Raw genomic sequence first — 25,896 nt, 5'->3', positions numbered from 1 at the left:
TTTTGAGAAAGAATACTCACTGTTATAATGTGGCATATTTCTGCATTGCATTCATACAGATATTTTGGGAAATTGTTTTCCCAGCTGTAAATTCTAAACTGTAAGTTTGCTGTTGAATTCTAAGCCACCAGCTAAACCCCAAAGTGTCTGATGACCCAAAAAGCTGGGGATCTAGTGGGAGAAACTGGTGTCCTTTTTAGAAAAGAGGGAATAGAAGTTAATGGGTGGCTTTTTGCAGTATGGTGAAACACAAGTGTGCTCTGCATGGAGGAACTGGAAAGAGTTGTTAGTTGGGCAAGCCAGACACACCTAGACAGCATCCTGAGCTGCTGCCAATCCACACTGGGGGTTTGGATCTCTTCCAGGCTTTGTTCCTGAAAATAAATTGTTCAAGATGGGAAACTTTGAAGATTGCATTGACCAGTGAGCCATGCCTCTGGGTGTGAGCTTTAAGGGAGAGAACTCAGGTTTTGGATTTGGGCTAGAGGCTCACAGAGAAAAAGCTGCAATCAAACTTTAGCCTACATTTCATTTGTTTGCAAGAGGTGGTCTACAATTCTTTTTGGTGTTTTTGCTTATAAATGGGATTTATTTTAGCCTCAGAAATTTGAGAAAGGGCTTTGATCTGATTATTTAGTTTAGCTATTAACTTGTTTTGTATTCACAATTTATAGAAGGAGATCACCTCTGTATGTATTCCACAGGAGAAAAGAAATTAGGTATCATGTATGAACCACACAGAATATGTAAGACAATGGATATATGCTAACTATTATGTTATTTATTTAGTGCTTTGATAGCCATGTTGCAAAACAAATGAGGAGGTGGGGATATCTTTTGGAACAGAATACGCTGCAGCGCCCGCCTTGATCTGCATTAGACATCTGCACTGTGAAGTACAAGCGATGCTCAAAGACGCACTGAGAAAACAAACGGGTTACAGAACTGTCGTGTTAGAAATGACAAAATGTGTGGGCAATGGAGAACCTAAAACTGCTTCAGTTTCAGGCAGGATGTTAAAGTATTAACTGAAGAAACAGCGGAATATAGCAGAGAAGATAAAATATGAACATTTTGGAAACGGGGACTCAGTTCTTTATGTGACAAAAATTCACACTGTGCTAACAGAAAGAAAAAAGAGATTTTTTTTCTTTTTTTAGCAGAAGAACAGACCCTCAAAATTTTGTGATTTAACTTGTGATTTAACACTGGGAACCACAACTCTTACCTCTAATACTGGGAACCACAAGTGTTAACTCTAAGAGTTAAAAAAACCCCCCAAACCCCGAAAGCAAAACAACAAAAAAACCCCAAAGCGAAATAGAAAACCACCTTCTTGAAAATTTTTAGAGGTGTTCAGGTTTAAGTTGGCTTTGGGTAAGACACCTACAATGAACAAAAAGTCTTAGTCTGAGCTTTCAGAGCAAGAAATACGAGAAGACATAAAGGAAAAATTACCAGAGCCTCTTTAAATTCAAAATGTCTAAGCTGTTTCTGCCCAAAAAAGGATAGATTCAAGCTGAGAGCCAGTTTGGGTTGTATGACAGATTCATGCTCCTTATATGCACAACCTTGGCTTGAGCAATTCCCTTCTTCCTGCCTTAGGTGTGTAAACCAGAAACCAGATGCATTGACAGCAAGGTATTCAGTGTGTCTAAAAAAAATCCAGGATAAATTCTGGAAAGGGTGTGCCTTTTCTAATTCATTTAGCAAAACTGTGCTAATATGATGACATGCAGCTTTCAAGGCAGGAAATACGGCAGGTAAGGTCTTGGCAGCACCTCAGCCTCACCATCCTGAGTGTCATACAGCAATATTTCTCGGACTTTATCCATGAGCCATCAGTGATGGGTGCGCTGAAATCTCTCCCATGAGACCCTTTTGTGTACCTACCACAGCCAGGGGATTGGATCCCTGAGGGCAGAGGTGGCTGGGAAGCTCTTGCTGTAGGGTGTAAACTTTATAAAGGAAGCAGTTGCAAGTTTGTGCTGCACTCGGTTGAGACTACAGAAAGCAGGAATGGCGTGGGATGTACGGGGAATATATATTGCCCTGCTGGAGGGCAGGGGCTGTGTGGCCAGGCCTTTCCCACATGCCACATGTGTGGTCCTTGTGGTGTGGTGTGCCCAGGCATTGTGCACGGAAGGGAGGGCGCACATATGCACACAGGTGTTCGGTGAAGCCTGGCACGCAGCGTGTGGGGGAGGCTGGGATGCCGTGTGCAGGTGGCCAGCACGTGCCTCCGGTGTCAGACGCATCCCAGAGCCCGCGTGCTCTCTGGATATGCACTGTGCTGGCAAGCTGCACACTCTCACGAGTCATTTGTCTGGGACTTATGAATGGCAAAAAGCCTGGTCTGAGCTGGTATGCAGATCAGGATGCCGGCATCCTGAAATCCCGGACAAATCCCCTTAGCGCTTTTGGTAAATCTGCAGCTGGGATTTAACGTTGTGACAGCACATCCTAAGTGTGGTAAAAATAGCCTGTCTCCCAGCAGTGCAAACCTGACTCGCACCCCACAGTTAATGGGTGAGCAGTCAAGGCTGTTTCTGCAATCATTGCACGAATGCGTGAAGCAGCGCTGGTGGCAGGGGATCACAGAGCAGCACTGCAAAACACTTGCCTGGCTCAGGCTGATTCTCTGCAGCTTTGACTTAAAACTCAGCGGATCAGAAGTGTGGCAGAGACCCCTGATCCCAGACTGGAAGGGATGATGGAGAGATCTCTCTGCCCTTTGCTTCTTGCTTCTCCAGAAGGCTTTGTCTGCCCTGGGTTTGCCTGGAGGCAGTCTGGAAGGTGTGCTGTGTGGGCAGCGTCCCCGCCTAGGCTGGGCACAAAGCTTACCCCTCTCCCTGGAGGCTGCATAAGAACTTGGATTTATTTGGTTTTAACTCTTTACCTTAATCCTAATGAAAAACCACGTTCTATATTAAAAATTAGGACTGCACCAAATGTGAAGCATCAGTAGTTTTGCTGCCCCAAAGGGGTGGTAACATGGAGAAGTGAGAGGGAGTGGATGTGTTTTTCCTGCTCTGCATGCACGCACAGGAGATCACGGTTTCTCTGTGACCCTGAAAATAAATATCTTACTCTCAAAACTTCAACAAGTCAATTCACCCAGAAAGCCTTGCCCCACCCAAATGGGGTGTAGTGGTACCTCTTCAGTGGGCTGCACAAAAATTCTACCAGTGAATCAGTACAGTGTCAGATGTGCAGTTGTACAGAGTGGGAATACAGGATGAAGTAGTTTGAAACGCAGCCTCCCATCCAAAAATACCAGCCAACCAACTGTAAGATGCATTAGCTATTTCCCAGTGTGTCTGGTGAGATTTCAAGCAAATTTTGGTTTATTGCTGTCACACACAGGAAAATACCATTGCAGCCCCTTGGGACCAGCCTTTTGCTCACTGGGAAAAGGCACCCATCCACTTACCACTGGGCAGATTTTGAAAATGCATCTTCGTGATTTAGGTGCTCACATGTCATCTTCAAAAGCAGCTTAGCAGTCCAAATGACATATGGTGCTGGCAGTGGACAGAGTGTGAAGGCTGAAGTGAGTGGGGCCATGCTCTGTGGAAGCACTGTGTACCTGTTGCTGTGGTACCAAAAGAGAGAAGAATGAAGATGAGAGGCAGAAAGAACTGAAGTGACTTGCCTTAGGTCACTAACAGGTCTGTGACAGAGCTAAGGGGAGAAGCTCAGTCTCAGTTTGATCTCGTAGCTAGTAGATCATGCATCTCCTTAAGCATCTATGCCATACCTTGTATGCAGTCTTGTATATTCTGTATGCAGGGTCATTTTCCCTTTCTTGGTACCTGAAATCCTCCTATGAGACACTTCAAGTTTAATTGTATCCTACCTGATCCAGTATTATGCTAAGGCTACAGGGGAAACATGGATTGTGGAGCAGTGTTAGAAAACACCTCTCAACCATTACTGAGACCCCAGCTCTGTCCTGGATTCTGTTCAGAAATATTCATCCCCCTGACTGCCTGAGCTCAGTAACATCAGAGTAGAGTGGGACTCTGCTGCTCCACGTAGCACTGCATTGCCTGTATCATTTGGCTGCTGGTTTTGTTCCTGGCTCTTGGCTTCCATCCTGAAATGACAGTGTCATTTAAACTGCCTAGAAATACAAAAGTTAGCCTGGCCTTACACAAAGTACAAGAGGTTGGTGGTCTTCATGGTAAATAATCAAGCTGCCTTACTGTCATGCGTAGTGTCTCAGAAGTGGCTTGAGTTTGTAGGTACAATTAATTCTGCTGAAAACAAGAATACTGTCCTTGCATTGGGTGGGATTGGTCTCATTTTATGTAAAATAGATGTAGATTTAAGCTTTGTATCGAGTTGCTAGGGTGCTGTCCATCAAGCAATGTTTGGAAATCATTTTTTTAGAAGCTATGCCAGTTTTGACATGCTGGTTTAATATTTTTCTGGCTGCAATAGGGCAAGACATAGAAATCTTATGTTGTCATCACACAGAGCTGCCAAGCGTTCTTTTTATCTTTTTTTTTTTTTTTTTTTGCTTTCTCTCTCTTGCACTCTGTCATATGGAAACCAGATCAAGATTATAAAATTATTGCCCACAAACTGTGATCTTTCTTCTCTTTTGTGGTGAGAACTGACAAGTCAGTGATGGCTTGGTGCTGTTGGTACTAGCTGTTCATGCCGCGCTCATTTGTATGTATCGGGAAGTGCCGAACTTGGCGTTCTTCTCAGTTGGCACACAGGCTGGTGAAACGTCAGATTTTTAATTGTGATAAAGTTCACGAAAGAAAAAAATTATGGCAGATGTTTCCTTTTGTCAGAGCAAACTGAATCATTAAAATGTGATATGATGTACTATGAACAAGTCAGTGTAAACACCATCCCTGTGAACATGTCAGAAGACTTAAAAACTTAGACCATTCATGGTAATGTTAAAAACCATGTGGTCTGAATGCTGTATTACCAAGCTTTTCTCTTTAAATGCAGAGCATGAATCTTATGAATTTTTATTGCCTTTCTACAAAATGAAAAGATAACATATTCTGCTTTAGTAAAAATAGCCTGGTAGCTTCTGCAATGTGGTTGTTGTTTTGCTGGTGGTTTACTCAGAGGTCTGCTTTTCACAAGTAGCAATGAGGTATCCCATTCCCATTGAGTGCTGAGCTTGCTCGCCTAATTTCCTCTTTTCTAGAAGATGTATTTTTGGGAAGTCTTACTCCTTTTCCAGTCTGAAGGAAGTGACAGAAACGCTGCTGCTTGCTGAGGAATGCCTGTGATGATGTGTTAAAACTGGCTCCTGATAAGTGGTTATGGAAAACCTGCAGGAAGCATCTGACAACTGACATTCCCTGTGGACTTTTTCTCCTATTTCCTCCTCACTTCTCCTGTGTGAGGATTATTGTCCACACACTCACTTAGGCCATTAGTCAGAAAAGAAGTGCATTACAAACTTCCTGATACTTCCCCATGACCTGAGTACTTTTTACCTGCAGTTATTCTCATTCTGCTGGCCTAAGAAATCTTGACTAGATTCTGATTCTTATTCCCAGTGTTGTCCTTTCTCGAGATTTTGCCTTAAAATAAGTGATTTTCTTAATGCTTCAGCTGCTGGAATCAAGCATGAATTATACCTTCATTTTGACAGAAAGGTCAAGGACACTCTGGAAGGATAAGGTCTGTGTGTATCCCACAGGGTTATTTTATGTCACTCTTCTGATTTCTGATTTGAGGGAGCCTGACTACACAGTTTTGGAATGCTGTGGATTGGGAATAGATTACTCTGTTATACCATAAAGCGGGTTATAAACTATAGCAAATCTATATCATTTTGGCCATCAAAAATCTCAATCCTGACCTCTTTTGGGGGTGCACTGCAAGTGAGGTAAATGTGTTTTGCAGACACATTTAAATACTTGTACACTGTGGTCCCCATCTCCAGATCAGTTGCATTGGTTTATTGGGGGAAATTTGCGTTTCTGTGCATGGACATACATGAGTTGTATGCAAGCCATGTATTTTATTTTAAGTGGGCCTGCAGAAGTCAGAAGTAATGAACTTAGTAATGTGATAACAGTTGTTAATGGCAGAGCCTCTATAGTTCTTGCACCATGGCAATTTGTGGAAATGCAGTGTGCTTTTTTAAACTGGCATAAGTTTTTACACCTCTCTTGCACAATAGGAGCTTAATCCGTCATGAAACCTCGTTAGAAGCTGCGCCATTGTATCCTGAGGCAGATGTGAAATTTGTGTGAGTCACCGATTTGCGATCAAGCTGAAGGAAACTGAGTCTCTGGTTCTTAAGAAAGAAGGCGCCCATTTGGGATGCATTTACACAGCTTCTTTTGTATAAATCATTAGTGTTATAAACTATCCATTATTGTTAGGAGAAGAAATTTAACAATGCAAATAAAACAAAATACTGTGGCAGAGCAATTTTATGCTTGATTGTAATGTTTAATGGCATGTTCTCATAAAGAGATTTTTCCCATCCTTCAGACCTACCGTGTCTGTGACTCACTTGATTTCCAAGGGTTTGAACATCCCTCATTTTATTCCTAGAGTTGTTTTCTCTAGAGCAATTTCTGTAAACGTGCTGCAGCATGGGGTTATCCAGGGTTAATTTCCCTTATGATTACACATCCAGACAGCATGTATGTAAATGCTGCAAGACAAATGATAAGAAAACTGCAGGATGAATGAAAACAAATTCCTTTGTTTTGCATGTAGATCCACTTACCAGTACTGAAGTCTTTCCCTTGCTCACTTTTAAATGTTCAAACTAGCTTATATTGGCATTGTAGCTCTTGAAAAGCATTATCTTTATGTCATCACTGGCCCCAAATTCTGCATTCTGTTGTTTCTCTTTGTTCCCCATATCTCTTCAGATACTTTTTCCAGGTTCTCTTTTCATGCCTTACTTTCAGGTACAAGACAGCACCATCAGTGAGGCAGAGCTTTGTATCTCTAAACTAGCTGATTATATTAATGTCAGAAATAAAATACAGCTCTTCACATTCTACTTGTATTTTTAGTACAGTATTGTAATCCTGGTTCTGCTTTCCCTTCTTATCCCTGTTCTGTCTTGCCCTTAGATTTTTTTTTTAGACCAGGGTTGCTGGGTTTCCTTGTGATCTTTCTGCACTGTCCAGCTTTTTGAAGTCTTTGCATACAACTTAGTCACAAAGTACTAAAATATTTGATAGTCTGTTAACCTGAAGTCGAGTGCCTGTTGTTTTCTTTTCCTGGCTGCCAGGGAGTTTGTTGGCAATTGAGATTTATGGAGCGAATAATCCACCTGGCAGGAGACTCTCTGTAACTGAAGTACGTTCTTTAGTGGAAGAATGAACGTTCTTTGTGTGTGTAAAATACCACTAATAGCTTATTTAGCAACCTATACTTCTACAACAGGGCTTTCAGTTTTGTGTTGGAGGTGGATTCTTACATATGCATAATTCTAGCATCCATGCTAATTCTATCCCTCATTTAACTTTCATCCATTCCTATGGCAGGATAATGCATGATGTGATCTCTCAGCTTTTCAATGTGGTCCTTAGTGCATCTCTTCTAGCTCCTGCTTGAACAGGAAAAAAGAAATTAATAATGAGGGATGATTCTTTCCTGTACTTGCTGGGAATTGCCTAGAAACCACAGGGAGCTTAGGCAGGGTAGTCATGCTGCAACCAGAGACTCCACAGAATCCAGTACCAGGTACTAATTGCAAGTACTGCTGGGAGAGCGCTGAATAACAGCAGAATAAAAAGAACCCCAAACAAACAATATTGTGATCCTTTCTTGCCTTTTCTCTTACTTAAATAGCTCATTTTTACACTTGGTAGATTTGAGCTCAAAATGTGACAAAAGCTGTGGAATGTGATCAAAATTAAGGATAGAAGGAGGTGCAGTATTTTCAGGACAGCTGATTTTGTTAACTAGTTTTGGAAACAACTAAATGGAGGATTGAAGTAGCCAACAACTAAAACCCGTGGAAGCCACTGTATCACAATATTCACCCTAATGGTGGGAAATTTTGGTTCTCGGACACCTGGTTACTTCATCCCCTTAGGGATGTTTTCCTGGTCTGAATAAACCAGGCTGATTATCTTCATCATATTTACAGCTGCCTTACCCTGCCCAGAGTTTCTCATTCTTCAAGGATCAGCACCAGGAAATCCTGTACCTGTTTTTCAGCAGTGGCAGGGGAGCATCGAAGTTACCAGCAGTGTAATCTCCAGGGTAAACAGGGCCAGGGTATTATGCTCACTGTACCATTTAACCCTGCTGGAGGAGACGACTGTAAATTGCCTACGTTGAGCCAACATGCAAGGACTAATAGAACTGCAGTAGGGATAATTCATAAGTAGATTGTCTCACTCGCCAGTGTAAACAGAGACAGTGCTAGTCAGGTCTGAAACGGTGATTACTTTTAAATCAGCATGTTATAATGCAGTGTCCCTGATTGAACCCTCCTTCCAGTATGGGAAAACAAACCACCGCACGTGTGGTCAGCACAGGGACCACTCAGGTTGTGCAACTGACTATGCATGTGAAGGACTGCTTGAATTTCCTAATCCTTCCTATTCCTGCAGAGTAAAGAACAGCTTTAACGGGCAGTTAATTTAGATGCCTTAAATACTGTCTTCTTCTCTCCACCAACTTTACTTCTTTTGGGTTGTAATCTCTCCACAGTGCTCCCATCTGCTTGTTCCTTGCACCTAATCACATTAAACACAACATAATACATCTGGATATGTACTGCTGGCAAATCAGTTACTTGAATTCACTGTCTATGAGAAATGTACTTTTCCTTTCCCTCGGTTGGTACCATTCCTCTGTATCTTTTTCTGACAAACTTTACCTATAAACTCTGGATTTGTCCAAAAAGGTGAAAATTTCCCCCAGGTGGTGGCAGTTTGAGAGGTGGGGGCAAGGGGCATTCAGTGGGTGCATCTGCAGTTGCTTGAAGCCCATTCAGGTCCAGAAATGGAGATGGTCCCAGTCTCTTGCTGTGCTCCTCCCTGACCATTACCCACATCCTTTTTTTCTGTGTTGGCATCAGTGTTCACCCAGCAGGCAATTTGACTTCTTCCCCTGTGAGCAGAGACCTGTTCTGGCTCATCTGTGCTTCAGCTGTTTGCTTTTTTCACGTGCACTTAGGCTGGCACAAGACGGGCGTCAGAAGGAGCTGGGGCCGTGCTCCCACGGCTGCTAGCCTGACACAGGGCTGGGACTGGATCAGGCAGCGATTGTCCAGGTTGTCCCAAAGACCCACAGGGCTACTGTGTGGGCCCCCCAGCCTGGCTGGCCAGCAGTGCAGGGAGGGAGAAGCACCTCCACACACACACACACACCCACTGTCCAGGTTCCCCAAGTGAGTAACCCCAAGGGGCTGGCTGCAGGCAGGAGGAAACACCCCCTTCCTGTCCAGTTTCAAGACTATGGGTTTTCTCTTACTCTTCAAAGTAAGGGCTGGCCAAGAACCTGCCCACAGTCAGTAATGTCTTTAGAGAATTAGAGAAAAAAAAGGAAGAAGTAGCAGAAATGCAAAACTCATATTGAGAAAGCAGCATCAGTCTAGTTTTGGTCACAAAAGCATAACTGTTTCTTTACACTTGAGATTAACATCTTTACTAATCGTAAAAAAAAATTTCAGATTTGTTCTTGTGGGTTCCAGAATGAGTCTTTTGTTTTCCCAGTAATGATCTGAGAAAACAGATCAGTGAACATGTCCTTCATAAAATTTCACCTGTAACCAAGTTTAACTAGCCCTTGGTTTTATCATTAATATGCTAGATTTGTAATGGCCTGTGGAGAAGCATTATGACTCTGTGCCAGAACCTGCTTAAGGAGCTTCAACCCTGATGCCAGAGCAGCCGTCCTGCTCAGAGGTCATGGTGGAACCTGCTACTTGGAATTTTAGCAGAAAGCTGGCCCCCCATCCTTGTTCACAGAGAAGCTTATGTGGGCCCTCTGGCACAGGACTTGATTCACATTAAAAGGTTTGTGATAAATTCTTAATAAATAGGTGATGAGCCAAATACTGTTCTGAGGACATTCTTGAGGATGCTTATCAGCATGCACTACTTATGGATACAGAAGTCTGTAACCATTTTGCAGTCATTGTGCCTGCACTTGTACAATAATATTTGGTGTGTAGGGGGGTATTGGGCTAGAGAGGGAGTAAAGTGTGTTAGTTATCAGTCTATATGCTGAATCCCCAGTCTTGCCAAAGCAATTGTTTTATGTCGTAGGTTAATGCTCTTCAGGAACTGAAGACTCTAAACATCCACACTTCAATTCTAGGAGACCAAAGTAAAGGAGAAGCATTAGTACCAATATATTAATTTGTTTTGTTTTCTGCTTTCTTTGTAGTCTTTAAACTGCACTCATCTGAAACATTCTTTCAACTTATCATTTTAAACTTGAGGTTGGGGGAATGATGTATGTAGGTCAGTCTTTGGCTCAGAAATTTTGTCTTACAAAGTTCTTGAAAACAAAGAGTTTGCAACAGGAAGGTAATTGGCCTCAGCAGTAGCTCTGTACACATTGAGTGGGTATGCCCACACAACAGCCATGTTTAGAAGTCTGGTCTGTTGAATTAATTGTTTTCAAAGTAGTTTAAGGACAATCAGATTGTAGTTTTGAAGGTGCTCCACAGCTGCTATCTGTACTGAATTACTTCTCTCTGCTGGTAATAGTGCTGTACTTGGTTAATACTCCACTTGCACAAAAGCATTTCATTGACATAATTTAAACTCATTCTACTCTTCTAGGAACTCTCAAAGGATATTTATTTACAGTCCACAATCACTGTCCCCCCGCTTGACTGTTGTGTTTGGATTGAGGCCTTAGACCTTGCAGTATCAAGCTAAATGTCAACAAGAGTTTAATAAATCCAGACAGTGGGGATAGCCTGTAACCAGGAGAGGGGCCCTGCTGTGCACATATATAGCAGGATATGTCTCCCTAATATTTTTAACCCCCTGGCTCTTCATAGTGCTAGCTTGATAGGTGACCACAAGCAGGCCCACTCCTCTCAGCCTCTTTCCCCTCCTGGCTTTTGCTCTTTGACTTTGAGTTAGGGCATCTTATTATTTGAGGCTGGTCCATGGGATTTACAAAGATGAAAGGCATGGGCAGCAGTGGGTCTGCCTCCATGGTCAGTGCCAGTGTGTTCTGGGGGCTGTGCATGGGGGACAGCAGTGCTGGTGTGAAGCTGAGCTGAGCCAGCCACAGCCTGCTGGGAGAGGGGCATGGAGCCTCACCAGTGCTGCAGCCCATCTCCTCTGTTTTCAGGAGCTCCAAGGCCCTGGCCAAGTGTGGGCCAGAGGGTGAGCAGAGCAGTGCTTTCTTGTTCACATAGACACACACTGGTCTTATTCAGGCTTTGGGGATGCCACCATAATTCAGAGAAATAACTAGGAACGGGAAGAGTCTTGGCCATTATGGTGAAGCCAGTAGAGGAGGAACATCCTGGGAGCTGAGGGTCATGGTGCTGATGGTGCTTCCTAACATGGCAGAGACACTGTGGGACTGTGCTGCTCCTACGCCCAGTGGCAGCACGGGCAGCCCTAAGTCCCTGCTGCTGGCTTCCACTGTGGTGTTCTGAGTGGGAATACAGGTGGAGACTGGGATGAGGAACCCCTCTGGCAGTGTTCATCAGCCAGAAAAGCATCAGAAAGGCTGGCTCAGTGGCAGGGCTGGGGCAGGCATAGGGGTTTAGGAGGGCCAGACGGCTTTAGGGGCAGGCACAGGGCTTCAGGGGCAGCAGAGGGGTTCACTGGCAGGCACACGGGTTCAGGGGAAGGAAGGCACTGCTGGAGCTGGGAGTTCTGCCAAAGAAACACACATGTGGCTGGAGCCAACATCTCCAAATCCCCGGTGTTCTTCTTTTCCCTCTTTCTTTAGGTTTTTGTTGGTCTTTTTTTTAACTTAAGGTTACAGGCGTTGTTCCTTCTGATGGTTATGGTTTCACAGTATAGCTCCAGGATGCGACCCCCCAATATTTTACGCACAAGCACATACACGGCTCCCCGTGAAACTCTGGATAAGGAACCCGCGGCCGCGCAGCTGGCAGGCTCCCTGGATCGCTCTCGCTGCGGTGCGGCGCTGGGGACGAGATGCGCTCGCCGCTGCCCTCCGAGGCGCCCCGGGCCGGGAGCGCGGCCGGCCCCGCGCGGCTCCGGCGGGCGGGGCGGGGCGGGGCGCGGGCACGTGCGCGGGGGCGGCGCGGGCGGCGGCGCAGGCGCGGGCGGGCCGGGGCAGGCGGAGGAGCCGGGGCGCCCCGAGCGCGCCGCGCCGGGCCGGGCTTAAAGAGCGGCGGCGGCGCGGGTCAGGTACGGACCTTCCTCCATCCCTCCTTCCCTCCCTGTCCGCGCTCCGGGCCTCCGCGCGGGGCTCGCCCAGCAGCGGGGCAGCGCCTTTCCGTTCTTTTTGTTCTCGCCGGTCGACTGTTCTTTTTAATTGGGTTTTTTTTTTTTTTTCTTTTTGTTGCTGTTGTGATTTTGTTTTGGTTTTTTTGCCTATTTTTTTTTTAAATCCGTTTCGCCCCGGGCGCGGAGCCCGGCGGGACCCTGGTGTCCGTGCGTGCGCGCACACGCGCGGCCGGGGCACGGCGGGGCGGGAGCGGCCGGTGCCGGCCGTGCCCGCCCGCTCCGGCGGCGGCGGGGCGGCAGCCGCGCTCCGAGCGCCGGCAGAGGCGCGGACGGGAGGCTCCCTGGCAGCCTCCCTGACCGTGTCCCCTCGCTGGATGGAGCCCGGGGCTGCCGGGGATGCGGTGCCCGCCGCGGGGGCTGGCGGAGCGGCTTGAGCCCCCCGCCCGGCGGAGGCGAGCATGTCCAGTGAGCGGCTTAACAAGACAGCGGTGAAGGATGCGCGGTTAAAAGACCTGTTGTTGGAAAGAGGTACCGGCGCGTCGGCAGGGGCAGGAACCGCGGGATGCGGCCCGGGCACCGCGCAGCCCGGCCCGCCGGGAGCAGGTTCCCCCCGCCTGCGGGGTCTGCGTGCGGCGGGAGGTTCGGGGTGACAGTCTTGTGTCATTGCTGATAGGGTTATAAAATATGTCTCTCTTTTCAAGCTCTTCTAAGAAGGTGATTTAATTCAATATGTAGTTAGTTGCCTTTTCCGTGTTGGGCGTTTACCATGAAACGTTGTGTTTGGTTTTAGGGTTTTTTCACCTGGAGAATTTTTATGAGAAATGTTGTTTCTTGCGTGTAAGGAAACGGGTATATGTGAGTGTGACAGACTCAGGGCAGTAAAACCATAGCATTTCTCTTCCTGAAGCTCTCCCCGGTCTCTTTCCCAGTAAATTGAGAGGAAAAGTGGGCAGGAGGAGATGCCTGTCTGGAAGGCGGTGGCCCTTCACGTCTGGCAGGTGTTGGGCAGGGGACGTGGTGGGGACCGGGGTGACCCAGTGCCTGTCAGCAGCCGCTAGGAACTATTTAAATGGCCTTGATCAGTGCCAGCAAAACAGACTGCTGCTGCAGTCTGTCTGTGCTTTTTACTGCTAATAACCTAATGAGCAGCAGGAATGTCACTAGAAGGAAGAAGAGATTTTAAATTATCTTTCTTTTCCCCGTGCGTTCAGTTGAGGAAATCCCCTTGAACATCAGTAAGGTGTTTTGTTGCAGTTTGGTGTTTACAATGTAAACTGGACTTAGGAAATCCCGTGTGCGGTGGTTTTTATTTTCTTTATTGTATGGCCATGTTTTAATCAAAAATTTTTAAATGATTCCCTCCCATGGGAAGTGCTCACAGACCAAATCACTCATCTCTAAGGGAGAGGTACTGTCCTTTACCACTGAAATGCAGGGGCCTCGATAAATTTAGAAGACTCTGCCCTTGGCAGATAGAGAAGTAACATGTCATTCTAGTGATCTCTGCATTCTAGGAAAGCCTAAATCAACATTGCTTGTTTTGCATGTTGCCCTTTAGCAACAGTCTCTCAATTTCCAGTCTAAAGTGTGACATGGACCCAAAAAAAGTTTGGATGAAGAAACACTTTAGTACTTCAGTAGCCACAGAATGTGAATTGCAGAAGTTGTCAACTGTGTAAAGTCTGTAGTCTTGTGTTTCTGAGCCAAGAAAAACTGACTTTTAACTTAAATGTGGTTTGGGTGGGTTTATTTTTTAATTAATTCTGTGCTTCCTGCTTTTTGATCTTTTGGTGCCGACATTGTTAGCTTCCAGTGACGCAAGAGAGGGGAAAAAGAAAGCTTGCTGCCCTGCATGTGGGATTGATAGCGAAAGCAGAGCACAAAGCACTGACTAATCAAATTCTTTGAAAATGTTGCTGGTCTTAATGATGAGTGGAAGGTACTTAACAGCAAAGAGTGATAAAGTGATAGACATATTTTTGCCCTTTACTCTTTCCTTAGTCTTAAGTAGGCTTAGTTAATCCTCAGGAGACGACTGTAGACCCTCAGCAGTTTGGTGGTGTGGCTGTGCCTGCCCGTAGGTTGTGACTACAGCTGGACCTTGTCACCAGCCTCCACTGGACACCAGCACACTTGCCGCTCCTGTAGTCTGACGTTTTGTTCACAAGAGATCTTAGAATAATGAAACAGCCTTGGGTTTCCTTTAGTTCCACTGCAGGTTCATCTTGGATTTTATGTGTGAGTGGCATTTTTCTAGCTCTGCTTTGCAGCTATGTTGTGTCTGCACAAGTGTACTGCTGTCACGCAGAAGGCTGAGGGTGGCTACAAATTAGAGGTGGGGGCGAAGGGGGCTTATTTTCTAATATTTATTATGTCCTTTCATTTTCCTATGTCATCTCTCCTTCCTCATTAGCTTTTTAAAACAGAAATTTAATATCAGTTCCACAAAGTTCATGTTTTTCCATCCAAAAAGTAGTGCCCTTTTTGGAGAGTACTGAAACGGAGCAACTTGAGCTGCTTCTTTGCTTTTTCTACCAGCTTAGCAACCAAAGACCTCCTCCCATTAACTGGAGTTGTCTTTCAAGATGAGAGCATCCCCTGTGAGCAATGCAGTTTCCATAGAAATATCATCAACTTGGTAACTCCAAAGGGCAATTTTTCCCCTTATATTGCTCATCCTTGCTGCTCCAATATAGCCAAAAGGGTGCAAGAGTGACTCATTTCTAAATATACTTAATATTTGTGGTATAGGCAGGGCTTCAGATAAGATGATGGCCTCTGACAGAGTTCATTGTAATTGTATCTCTTGCAACAACCAAGGCCCTGGTTTCATTTTTAATCGTGATGGAACATATCTTGTTTTAGAGTACCAGATCTCTTTTTAGATTTTTACCTGACTGGGAAAGTCCTAGAGAAGTTAACTAGTACACTAGTTGGAGAGAAGGTAGTAATTGAAAAAGACACTGCCTGTAGATTCAGTAGGATAAAAGTTTTTCACTCTAGTTAAATAGCTTTCATGCTATTTACTTGATAAAAAATTAAGGGTAGTGTACTAGATAAAGTGTCCTGATTCCTCTCAGGCTTTGAAGCATATGGAGCCCTCTGGAGCCATTAGCCCTTAGCATTGCAGGTGGCTATTAAAATAGAGTGGGGTTTGTGTGTATGTGGTTCCTTCAGCTTTTTGTTCAATTTTTTCTACCCCCCTACCCCACGGTGAAATTATATTGTCCAAAAGGCTCATCTGTGGTGTTTATGTTGAAGAGTTTATTACCTGTGAAGGCTGCAAAGAAGCATCACCAAGAAGCTTCTTAGTTTTGACCCGCAGCCACTCATGCTGATCAATTTACTCTGACAAAAATAAAATAATTTTCATGCTTTTTAGAACAGTTTTCTTCATGAGACTTTGCAGAATGGACAGCAGTAGTATCTCTTGCTGGATCAATCTCAGTGAAATACTGAGGGCCTTTGCAGGTTATTGCTTTGATGGTTAACCTTCTGTGTGTTGATGACACATTTTCCTCTTTTTTTCTTTGTTTTAGCTGAACTGGAGTTTGTTCAAATCATCATTATAATCGTGGTTATAACTGTTATGGTGGTAGTGATCATCTGCTTGTTGAACCATTACAAACTCTCGACACGCTCCTTTATCAACCGACAGAGCCAAAGCAGAAGACAGGAAGAAACTCTGCAGACGGTGAGTGTGACCCCCTGACACCAAACTCCTTTTGCTTGTGCTGTACAGGTCTGCAGCAGAGCCTCCCAAAGAGATCTGGTACAGGCAACTGCTGGAAAGACTTCTGGTACCACTTCTAATACTCTTTTGCCGAAGTTGTATTTATCAGTAGAAAACAAATTTGGAACATGAATTTCAGATACATGGTCTTTGATTATTTTTAGATCCTGCTATGTTTTATGTAGCTTATATTCATTTTGCATTTGGAGGCTTAGATGTGACATTGTTTGCTGCTGCTGTAATTGGAGAGGGGAGTGGAAGGGGAGTGAATGGAGAGTCACTGGGTTACAAAGATTTGAAATACATGTTGTTATGACTTTCCATATATTGTCTGATAGTCTGGAGTTTTATCTCTGTTACTGTTTTGTGAAGCTGCCATGGCTGTTTGCTGGATCAAAACTACTGTCCCAGTAAGGGCCTAGGAAAATGTAATGTTTGTTTCACTAAAACAGCAAGAAGAGACTAGAAAAAGGATCTCTCCGAGGAGTGCTCAAGATGTGTTGTTACAGATTCAAAGGCTTAAGATGGGATCTTAGTCAGTACTTGTTAAGACTGTGTTCAGTCAACCCAACAGTAAATGGGCACTTAATTTGCCTTGTGAGCCAGGAGTTTGCTGGGTGGGATGCTCTGCTCCCCTGTGAGGGTTAACCACAGTGTGTCCCTGACCTTGGGATATCACCCGCAAGCCGTGCAGTGGCCTGTGTTGTTGCAGGGAGGTCCTTTCTTCTGATGTGCTTTTCAGTGTCCCAGAGTGGTGCCCTTGGCCTCTTTGCTGACAGCGATGGCCAAGTGGCCATTTGTGAGGTTGTATTTTGATGCAGTGAATTCCTGGTAACAGTGTTGAGTTCACAGCTTCATTTTGCTGTCAAAAAATGTCTGATTGTAACTGAGAGATGTGATCTCATAATGGTTTACACCAGTTCTAACTCCACAATCTCACCTTTTTATCCATCCCAGTCTTACGTTTCTTCCCTCTTTGTGCTCCTTAGGGAGCTGCCAAGGTCATGGTGAGAGGCCTCAGGGGACTGCTCTGGCTGAACACTAAGTGCTTGCTTCTTGCTTTTGCTTGTTTTTTTACAGTTAGATTTCAGCAGGGGCGGCAGCACTGACAGGGAAGGAGGCAGAGATGCCACTGTGGGTGCTGTGGAGCTGCATCCCTGGCAATCCTGGTAATTGGCAGCTCCTTCCTGAAAGTCAGCTGTACAGTGTGACTGTGCAGGGCTCCCAAAGCTCTCTCCTAGTACGTCACCTGGGCCCTCTTGCTGGGGGGCATTGCTCTTCCCTTGGAGGCTGCAGGGGGAGGAAAGGAGCTGCCTCCTCAAGGAGAGGCTGCCTCATTGCCTGGCACTTCAGTAGTGTAGGAATGCTTAGCTCTAATTTGCTTAGAGATGAAACTGGAGCTTGTCAAACCTTAACCTTGTGGACTTGAGGACTGGAAAAATTGACTAGATTAATTTGAATGTTACTTTGAAGTGGACACTGTAATTCAAGAACCACAATTCTGTCTGAAAAATGTTAGCTTTAATTGCTACAAATGCCTAAAATGAAATAGTTTGAGATAAATGAAATGTATTTTCATCTTCACAAATCTTTTTAAATTGTAGTAAGCTGTCAAATGCATGAAATAACCCATTATTTCCTTTGTATGGTTCATTACTATTGTCTGTTATGAGAGGCAATGGTATTTTTTTTTTTTTCTCATGGGCACAAGGGAGAAAACTTCACCTTCTTATGAAGAAGAACATGCAGTTTGGCAGCAGGTGCTTTGGAGCTGCTTTAGGTACCCAGAACTGATCTTAAATCATTTTTAAAACAGACTCAGTTTCAGTTTGATTGTCACCATTATAAGTAACGATAATCACAGCCAAGTGAGCACTTCATGGGAATTGATGATGGGATGGCAGGAACCAGTTACTAATTCTTCTGAAAGCCTTTGGTATGGGTTTGTCATCACTATTACTCATCAGAATTTCTGATAAGCTGCAGCTCTTCTTATAAGAAGGTCGTACTTGCAGGGAGTGGGGATTTAGAGGTCTCTGAGTTCAGATGTCAAAAACTTTGAATTTTCCTTTGCCTCACGTGTTAGAAGGAAATTCTGATAGAAACTGACTGTGCAGTGCAACCCTTAAAAGCAGTGTGCAGAGCATGAGGGTCAGAAAACCAAAGTAAGTGCTCTATGTTGAGAAGCTGCAAATGACCAGTCTGTTTTCACTGTCCACAGTGGAGTGAGTTACATGAGACGATAGATAGTGAGTGGTGAGATGCAGGTTATACACTTCTAAAATTCATTTTTTGTACCAGGCAGGCCTTGTTTTATGTTCTCTTGCTATCCAAGTAGATTTTGTTGCAAGGGAATATTTTTTTAATTGTACATAGACTCTGAAAATGGATATTAATGTTCATTAACCGCTGATGTCTGAAGAAAACGTTATTGTGACTCAAGTCTTCTTTTGGTAGAAAAATAGTGAATGGAAATAGAGGAAATTCAGACATGTTTCTTGAAAGAAAATGGTAAAGCAAATTATTTGACTATTGGCTAGTTCTGTAGTGAGCTCTGAAGTGAACACCCTTTCATGTAGCTGAGGTATATCAAGATGTAGAATCCAGCCCTTCCTGTTCAAATGGGGCTTTTTTTTTTTTTTTTTTTGTCCTTTTGTTACCTTCAGTTTTCTTTTTCTTCAAGCTATCCTATTTCTAGATAATCATGCCTTCCACCAGCTAAGTGGTGGTTGAACTGCGCAGGTTTCTGGCCTCATAAAGACCAACTACTGATCAAGTGATCTCTCTTACTCTGGTTCTTCTAGAGTGTGTAATAGGAGTGATCAGGTAAATTATCTACTGCCTTTATTACCAGCCTCACATCTGTAAAACTCATGGGTCAGGCATCAGAAATAAGAAAATAAAAGATACTAGTGGATTTATTTTTCTGGTTAAACTTTTTCATGTTTGGGCAAACAAACAACCCACAAAAAAAAAAAAAACCAAACCCAAACAAACACCCTCAAATAAAACAAAAATAAAATAGGATGATAATGAGAATTTCAACTTCCAGGCCAAGCTGGAAATTAGAATATTAAAAAGATGTACTCACTGCAATCACAAGTGTTAACATTTGAAGTAATGTTTGAAGGGCAGAAAAGAGACCAGTCATAGAGGGGGAAAAAAAAGGTTGCTCTCTAACAAGTGCACACTGAAAAGTTGTTATGTGCCTCTTCCGTAAATACACTTTTCTGTGTGACCACCAGTTCATCTCTGTCTTTTTTCTTTATTTTTCTTCTTTTCTTCCCTCTGGAGTATCATCTTCCAGTCTTTCCCCAGTCTTTGGGATTTTATTACCTTGGTTATTGGGCCAAGGCCTTAAGCAGATCACAGCCACGGGCAGGACAATGAGTGCTCAGGAGCAGTGGGTGCTTCTGCAGCAGTGCTGAGGATGCTGCCTGCCCTCCCATGGCAAGTCCTGCTTTCTTCTAGCGAGGCTATTAAACATTACAACCATGTTTTAACATTAGCAGAAATGAGTTTTGGGGTCATAATTGTGAGAGGTGGAGTGATTGATCATGTTGGCATGAGCAGCAGCCTGGAGTGAGCTTGCAAGGTACTGAACAGTGTCTGTATCACAATGGATAAAATACTGAACATTTCCTGTTGCTAGCTTATCCATCAGCAGTGTTGGGCTTCACAGCTGGGAGCAAGGCAAGGGTTGCAGAACACCTGAGAGGGACACAAAAGCCATAGGGTGTAGAGTACACCAGGAGCATGCCCAGGGCTGCTTCATTTTGAAAGAACAGAACCTCTTGTATAGGAGCAAGTGATGCTACTGGCAGTGCTGGGGGATTTTGGGGCAGAGGCATGTGGCAGCCTTGGAAAGGTGCATCTGTGCACAGGATATGTGTCTGATATCCAAGGGGAGATCGGTGTCGCAGCATTGCTGGCTGTGCCTTTGAAGCGTTGACCTTGTATTGGGAGGGCACTATTGCTGGTAACCAAAAGCATCCTGCTGCAATGTAGGTAGCTGCAGCTGGGGCACTCTGCTGTTTGCTGGGACAAAACAAAGATAAATCTTGCTTCCTGATGATTAACTCCTAATGTCATCACCAGTCATTTCCATGGGGACATTGAGGGGAAAGAGATTAACTAAGTGACTTACAGGGAGGTACTTAATGAGCTTCTGATGTTCCTAATTTCATTCCTTTTCCTCATCCTGATGTCTTTACATTGTCTTCTTGTATAAAGTAGATGTTGAAGGAGTGCTGAACTCTTGGACCGCCCTAGGCCTACTCCTGGCAGCAAATCCTTGCACCTATCACACAAGATGCTCACACTGACTAGCCCCTGCCTCCCACCACCGAGGGCAGAATTGCTGCTTGGGCTCATCAGCTTGCATTAGAAGCTGTGTTGGTAATGCCAGTTTTGGATGCCAAGCTCCAGGAGCACAGCTGTAAAAATTACTCCCCTCTGCTCTGTACCAGCTATTTCAGAATAAAAGGGGAATGTCAGGAGGATGACAGAAAATTCTCAATAATATTGACAGCTCAGGGATTTGTCAGTAATTTCAAATGTTAGTCTTTCCTGCTGGTCTTTTAAATTATTTCCTACTGGCATTGGCATTATTCTGTCTGTTCCCTGCTGGTGTCCCTGGGCCACTCATTCTCATTTTCTTACTGACATATGCAAAAGAAAGAAAATCCCACTGGGAACAAGAACCCGGTCTACAGCCAGGAGAGAGTGTGAGTGCTGTAGACCACCCTGCTTTGCCAAATCTTTTTGTTTGTACCAGTCATCATTTGGCAGGGGCTGGATGTGCACTGTATTCTCCTGCTTTCTCCATGAGGGACATGGGCTCGCCTCTCCTCAGGGAGTGCTGCCAAGAGGGACAGCGAGCATGGCTGCCGCTCTTTGAAGTCTGCCACAGTAAAGTCATTATATCTTTAATAAGGGCAGGATTGTCCAGGAAATCTGCAGGTAGGACTAGAAGCAAGGAGCGCTGGCTTTGGGTGGCATCTGACTCAGTGTGTCACCTTGGGCAATTTGCTTCATCTCCAGACAAAGGAGAAAGGATAATAGTACTTACTCCCTTCAGTTGAATGAAATGAAGATTACTTAAAGTGATGAAGTGCTGTGAAGTTGGGGAAGTAAAAGTTTTAAAGCATTAAGTAACAGGAATAATTGCAGTAAGTGTAGGGAGGCAGATTATATGTGAGAGATTTGGCACTCTCCATGATTCTCTAGTACTTCTCCTTGGTATCATGCACTGCTCTGTTAGACAGAGTCACCTTTCCTGCCCTTGAGGAATAGCTTTTAAAGGAACAAGCAGTCCTGCTGGTATATTCATCATTCTGTTGGGGACAACACAATAGTTTGTTTTGCTTGTTTTGCTGTCTTCAAAGCTATGATGGTCCGTATCACCCAGGAAGAGATGGGAGGAATGAGCCCCTGTGCCTTCCTGGAGTGTTTTCTGCAAGCCACTACTTTAATGTGGTGTAATGTACCACCTAGGGCCAAAATCAGAAACTACACTGCTATCTGGAACATTTCACTTGCAAAAGAAGTGTGTATATTTGTGTATGCTTGTGTACATTTTTGTATAAAAATAAAATAAAACCTCTGTTAAGGGGAAAAGAGGGACCTTCTTAATAATTGTAATGCATTTTAGAAAGTGAAAAACTGTCTTTTGTTTCTCAGAAAACATCATTTCGGGCAGAATTCTATTTCATAGAAACTTAATAGTGGAGAAAGCCTGTAAATCTCCTTAACAGTCAGCAAAAAAAGAAAAGTTTGGATTATATGGGATTGTCATGGTTTAACCTCAGCTGGCAACTTAGCACCCCACAGCCACTTGCTCCCAGCAGGCTGGGGGAGAGAATCAAGAGGGTAAAAGTGAGAACTCATGGGCTGAGATCAAGACAGTTTAATAGGGAAAGCAAAACAAGGAATTCATTCACCACTTCCCAGGGACAGGCAAGGGTCCATCCATTTCCAGGACATTGCTGCTCCATGGTGTGTAACAGTGACTTGCGAAGACAAACGCTCTTGCTCCCAAAGTCCCCCTTTCCTTCTTCTTTCCCTGGCTCCATACACTGACTGTGATGCCATATGGTCTGGAATGTCCCTTTGGTCAGTGGGGTCAGCTGTCCTGGCTGTGTCCCCTCCCGGCTCCTTGTGCACCCCCAGCCTCCTCACTGGTGAGGTGAGGTGAGGAGCAGAAAAGGCCATGACTCTGTGTAAGCACCACTCACCAATAATGAGAATATCCCTGGGTCATCAATCCTGTTTTCCTCACAAATCCAAAACATAGCCCCATACTTGCTACTATGAAGAGAATTAACTATATCCCAGCTATAACAAGCACAGGGATCCTTTTGCTTTATAACAGTTTGAGGAAAATTTTTTACTGCCTGTAAAATTTTGCCTATAATCTCTCCCGAGTTAAAAATCGTTCTTCTGGTCCATGTCTTTCCTGCTGGCTGTCGATGGGCTGATGCTCAGCTGAGGCAGTTGCATGACAGTGTGTGCTCCAGTGTTTAAAAATGTCCTCAAAAAGCCATCTTCCTACACTGTTTAGTTCTAGAGGCTCTACAGCTTTGTACAGTATGAAATAGCAAATTATCCTAGCCTTATGGTGTCTCCTAAGCTCTAAATAATGAGTTAAATAATCATCACCATGAGATAATTAAGTAATCACTGAGCTGGGTTTATTAAATGATGCTGCTATTTCAAAACCTAATCACAGAATTAATTTCTGTAAATTATGGTGAAACTCAAAACTGGCAATGGTCAGCAAAAGACATAGGTGTATCCCTAACATTTTTCTTGCTTGGTGTTATTGGTAGGTGCTAGGATTTTCATTCCAAAGCCTAACAATGTTAAAAATGAATACACTATAGGGAGTGAATGCATAAGCTTTCCCTCCCTGTTACTTTTAAGTATTGAAGCTTGTGTCTGAAGTCTCTTGAACAAGGAGCAAGTTGAGGTGGCCTAGCTATTGACAATCTATAAGAAGCAGGTAAATGAGATATTGCCCTCATCAAAATATGGGTACATTGCATTTGCTCAGGTTTTGCCTTGTTTGCATATACCTGATAACTACTTGTACAAATCCCTAATATAAATACAAATGCTGTCAGTTCTCATCTGATTTTCACTGATAAGAGCACAGGGGAAGCATTTGAGCTTTCAAAGGAAGGTCTGTAAGCAGAGGGACAAGCAGAGAGCAAGACATAACACTTACCCTCAGTGTAAGTCACTCTGGATTGGTCACAGTGGTCCCAGCACATTATTTCCTAAATCTGTATCTCTCGGGGTGGAGGGGTGTAGTCATGGGGATATTTTTCTTCTGCAACACTTTCTTTGCATTTAAAGCCCTCACTGTCACCCCAAGAACAGTGGAGTTGGTGGGAACCAACCCTTGGGTTAGGTTGTATCTACCCAGTGCAGGGAAGAGAGAACTTCCCTTAAATAAAGACTCAAGAAAGGTAGGCAATAAATCTCCTGTGGTAGATGCAGTGATTTCGGGAGGACAGAAACTCCTGTGTTGGGTCAGTTAGTCTTGGACTTGGTGAGGGGAGAATTCTGTGCTGTGTCACTGGACCAGCCGTGGTGAGGCTGGTCTGCACGTGTGTGAGCCTGGTATTTTCCAAGTGTGGGCATGCTGAGCACGTTACCCAGCCATCTGCTTGGGGAGTTTTCTGGCTCCTGGGATAGAGATCTTGCTGGGGGTTGGCTGCTGCCAAATCATTTATTCAGTCTGCTGCTCTCTCTGGGGGAAATCTCAGGAAAGGGAGGAGCTACAGGTAAACTGTAGGACATACTGTCACAGGAACGATATTGTTACGTATCCTTGCATCCTAAGGATCTCACAGCCTCGGAGTTCAACTGCATCCCAAGATGTTTACCTTCTCAAGTAGTTATCCCAGAGTGGGGAGAGGCTTGGGCTCCTTTGGCTTCATCTTGGTGTGGCTATCCCAGTGCCCTGGTTATACTCGGTGGGATCCCTGTAGCAACTGCGGTACCTCCAGGCAGGGCTTTTTACTTTTCTGGGATTCAGGCATCAGCAGTAGAAGTAACAGGCAACTCCTCTCTTCTAACATGTTATTTCTGTTAGGCCTGGCTGGTACCAGATCTGGGAGTCTTGGCTTAGTGAGCAGGTCCCATTCCATCTCCATGCAAGAAATTTTTCTCCATATGCTGCACCATCTCCCTCAGCTCATCTCACTCTCTTGCTTTTGGGGAGATGGGCCCTAGGATGGGAGTCGTTTCCACTTCCATGTCATCAACGCCCTTTCATAAAGGAATTTTAAGTAATATGAGTGGTGGGGGTAGATTTTATTTCTATCTGGGTTGGGTTGTTAGTTTTGCCTTTTTTCTTCTCTTCTGAGCCTGTAACTCAGGGGCAGTTAATTGAGAAGTTTAGCTTCGACTAATATGTTTTACAAACAGTTGTAATGTGTTTGGAGCCTGTTGGGTGAACTGCTGATAACCGGGTTGCCTTTAATTGTGCAAACATACCCTCAGATATTTCAAAATGAGGGCACCTGGGTGCTGAAGGAATGGAAAGGAATATGTGTACAAGTATGTATATAAATGTATGTGTATAGTTACACAGTTACAATTTCTTCAATTGACAGAACTTTATCTAGGCACTGAAATACATGAATCTTTATAAGATCGTTTTTCATGTCTTTGCAAAGGGGAATACTCGGGGTAGCTGTAAATAATTGCAATTGTCAGCCTCTCTGTCTTTGCTCTCTAAAGCTACAGAAGAGAAGTGTACCAGCTTTGCTATTCAAAGCATTTCCCTTAGCAGCTGAATCCTGTGGGAGAGTACTCTTAGAGCAGCTTTCCTCTGCGGTGGACTCTCCTGACAGGATCACAGACGGCTTTTGGTCTCTGAGTGTCATGATGAACATCTAGTTGGGTCTATTTTTACATCTGAAATATGCTGAAAGATGCTATGGTGAGAAGAAGCAGTACAGTAAGATTTGGAAGCAGTCTATACATGGTAATGCTTTTGGGGACAGTATGCATTTTCCTTCCAGTTCCTGAAATTTCTTATGTCTGTAAAACTTGAATTAGCATCAAGAAAATAGTCATGACCATACAATATTTTGATTTTTTTCTTTGTGCACCAAGATTGAAGTTCTGTGCTTTATATCTGCTCTGATATGTCCTTTTCAGCTTCACAATTTTCCAGTGAAATAAATTCATTGTGGGAGTTACTGCTACTCTAAACAATTAATTGAGGAGAAAAATGATGATACACCTTAAGCTATTTTCTCTTATTGACATACTGTTCTTCACCCTTTTATTCTGCCCTGAGTGCTGGTGCAATGTCAGAACAGCATTTCAAGGCGTGGGAAATATTTCAACCTGAGAAGGTGGTTGGAGAAGTGGCTGAAACCTCAGCTGTTTTAACTACTGTTTATGGTGGGAATTGGGCAGCTGACAGTTTTGACCAGATTATCCCTGGGTTTAGCGTGTCTGTCACTTTACTGAGATTACAGATACCAGGTTTTGTTGTGAACTGTTTTGCCCATGGTGTGTAATTGGGATCCTGGCTGGCAGCTTTGTCAGACCTTCCACCCTTGCTGGTTTGGGAGGTGACAGGTACCTGCTCAGCACACAGGTGTCTCCTGTCATCTCCTCGTGTTGCCACACTCCTGTAGCCGCCACCAGCTTGCTGCATCCTTATGGCCTGTGGGGCTGGGTGCCATTTGGATGGATGACATTTTGGCGCTTGCAAAACGGATCAAGCTTGACTTGCTTGGGAGCAGAGCTGCTCTTTGCTTGTGTTTTGGAAAGAAAGGG

General features: G+C 44.3%; 1 protein-coding gene across 3 annotated transcripts in view; it reads left to right on the top strand.

Moving 5' to 3' along the window:
• LDLRAD4 (low density lipoprotein receptor class A domain containing 4) overlaps nucleotides 1–25,896 on the top strand; it is a 239,569-nt gene that overhangs the window by 201,512 nt on the left and 12,161 nt on the right. Inside the window, exons 1-2 of one of the 3 annotated variants that reach the window (XM_039550120.1) lie at nucleotides 12,245–12,320; nucleotides 15,899–16,053. In XM_039550120.1, the coding sequence (XP_039406054.1) occupies nucleotides 15,949–16,053 (105 nt within the window). In that variant the 5' untranslated portion in view covers nucleotides 12,245–12,320; nucleotides 15,899–15,948. Of the gene's footprint in view, nucleotides 1–12,244; nucleotides 12,321–12,644; nucleotides 12,888–15,898; nucleotides 16,054–25,896 lie in introns of those variants that run through there. The other 2 variants (XM_039550119.1, XM_019284002.3) reach the window with 2 other exon arrangements.

This window comes from Corvus cornix, chromosome 2 (assembly GCF_000738735.6).
Source record: "Corvus cornix cornix isolate S_Up_H32 chromosome 2, ASM73873v5, whole genome shotgun sequence".
NCBI lineage: Eukaryota > Metazoa > Chordata > Aves > Passeriformes > Corvidae > Corvus > Corvus cornix.
Note: the sequence above shows the minus strand (reverse complement) of the source record. Positions and strands in the feature narration are given on the sequence as shown.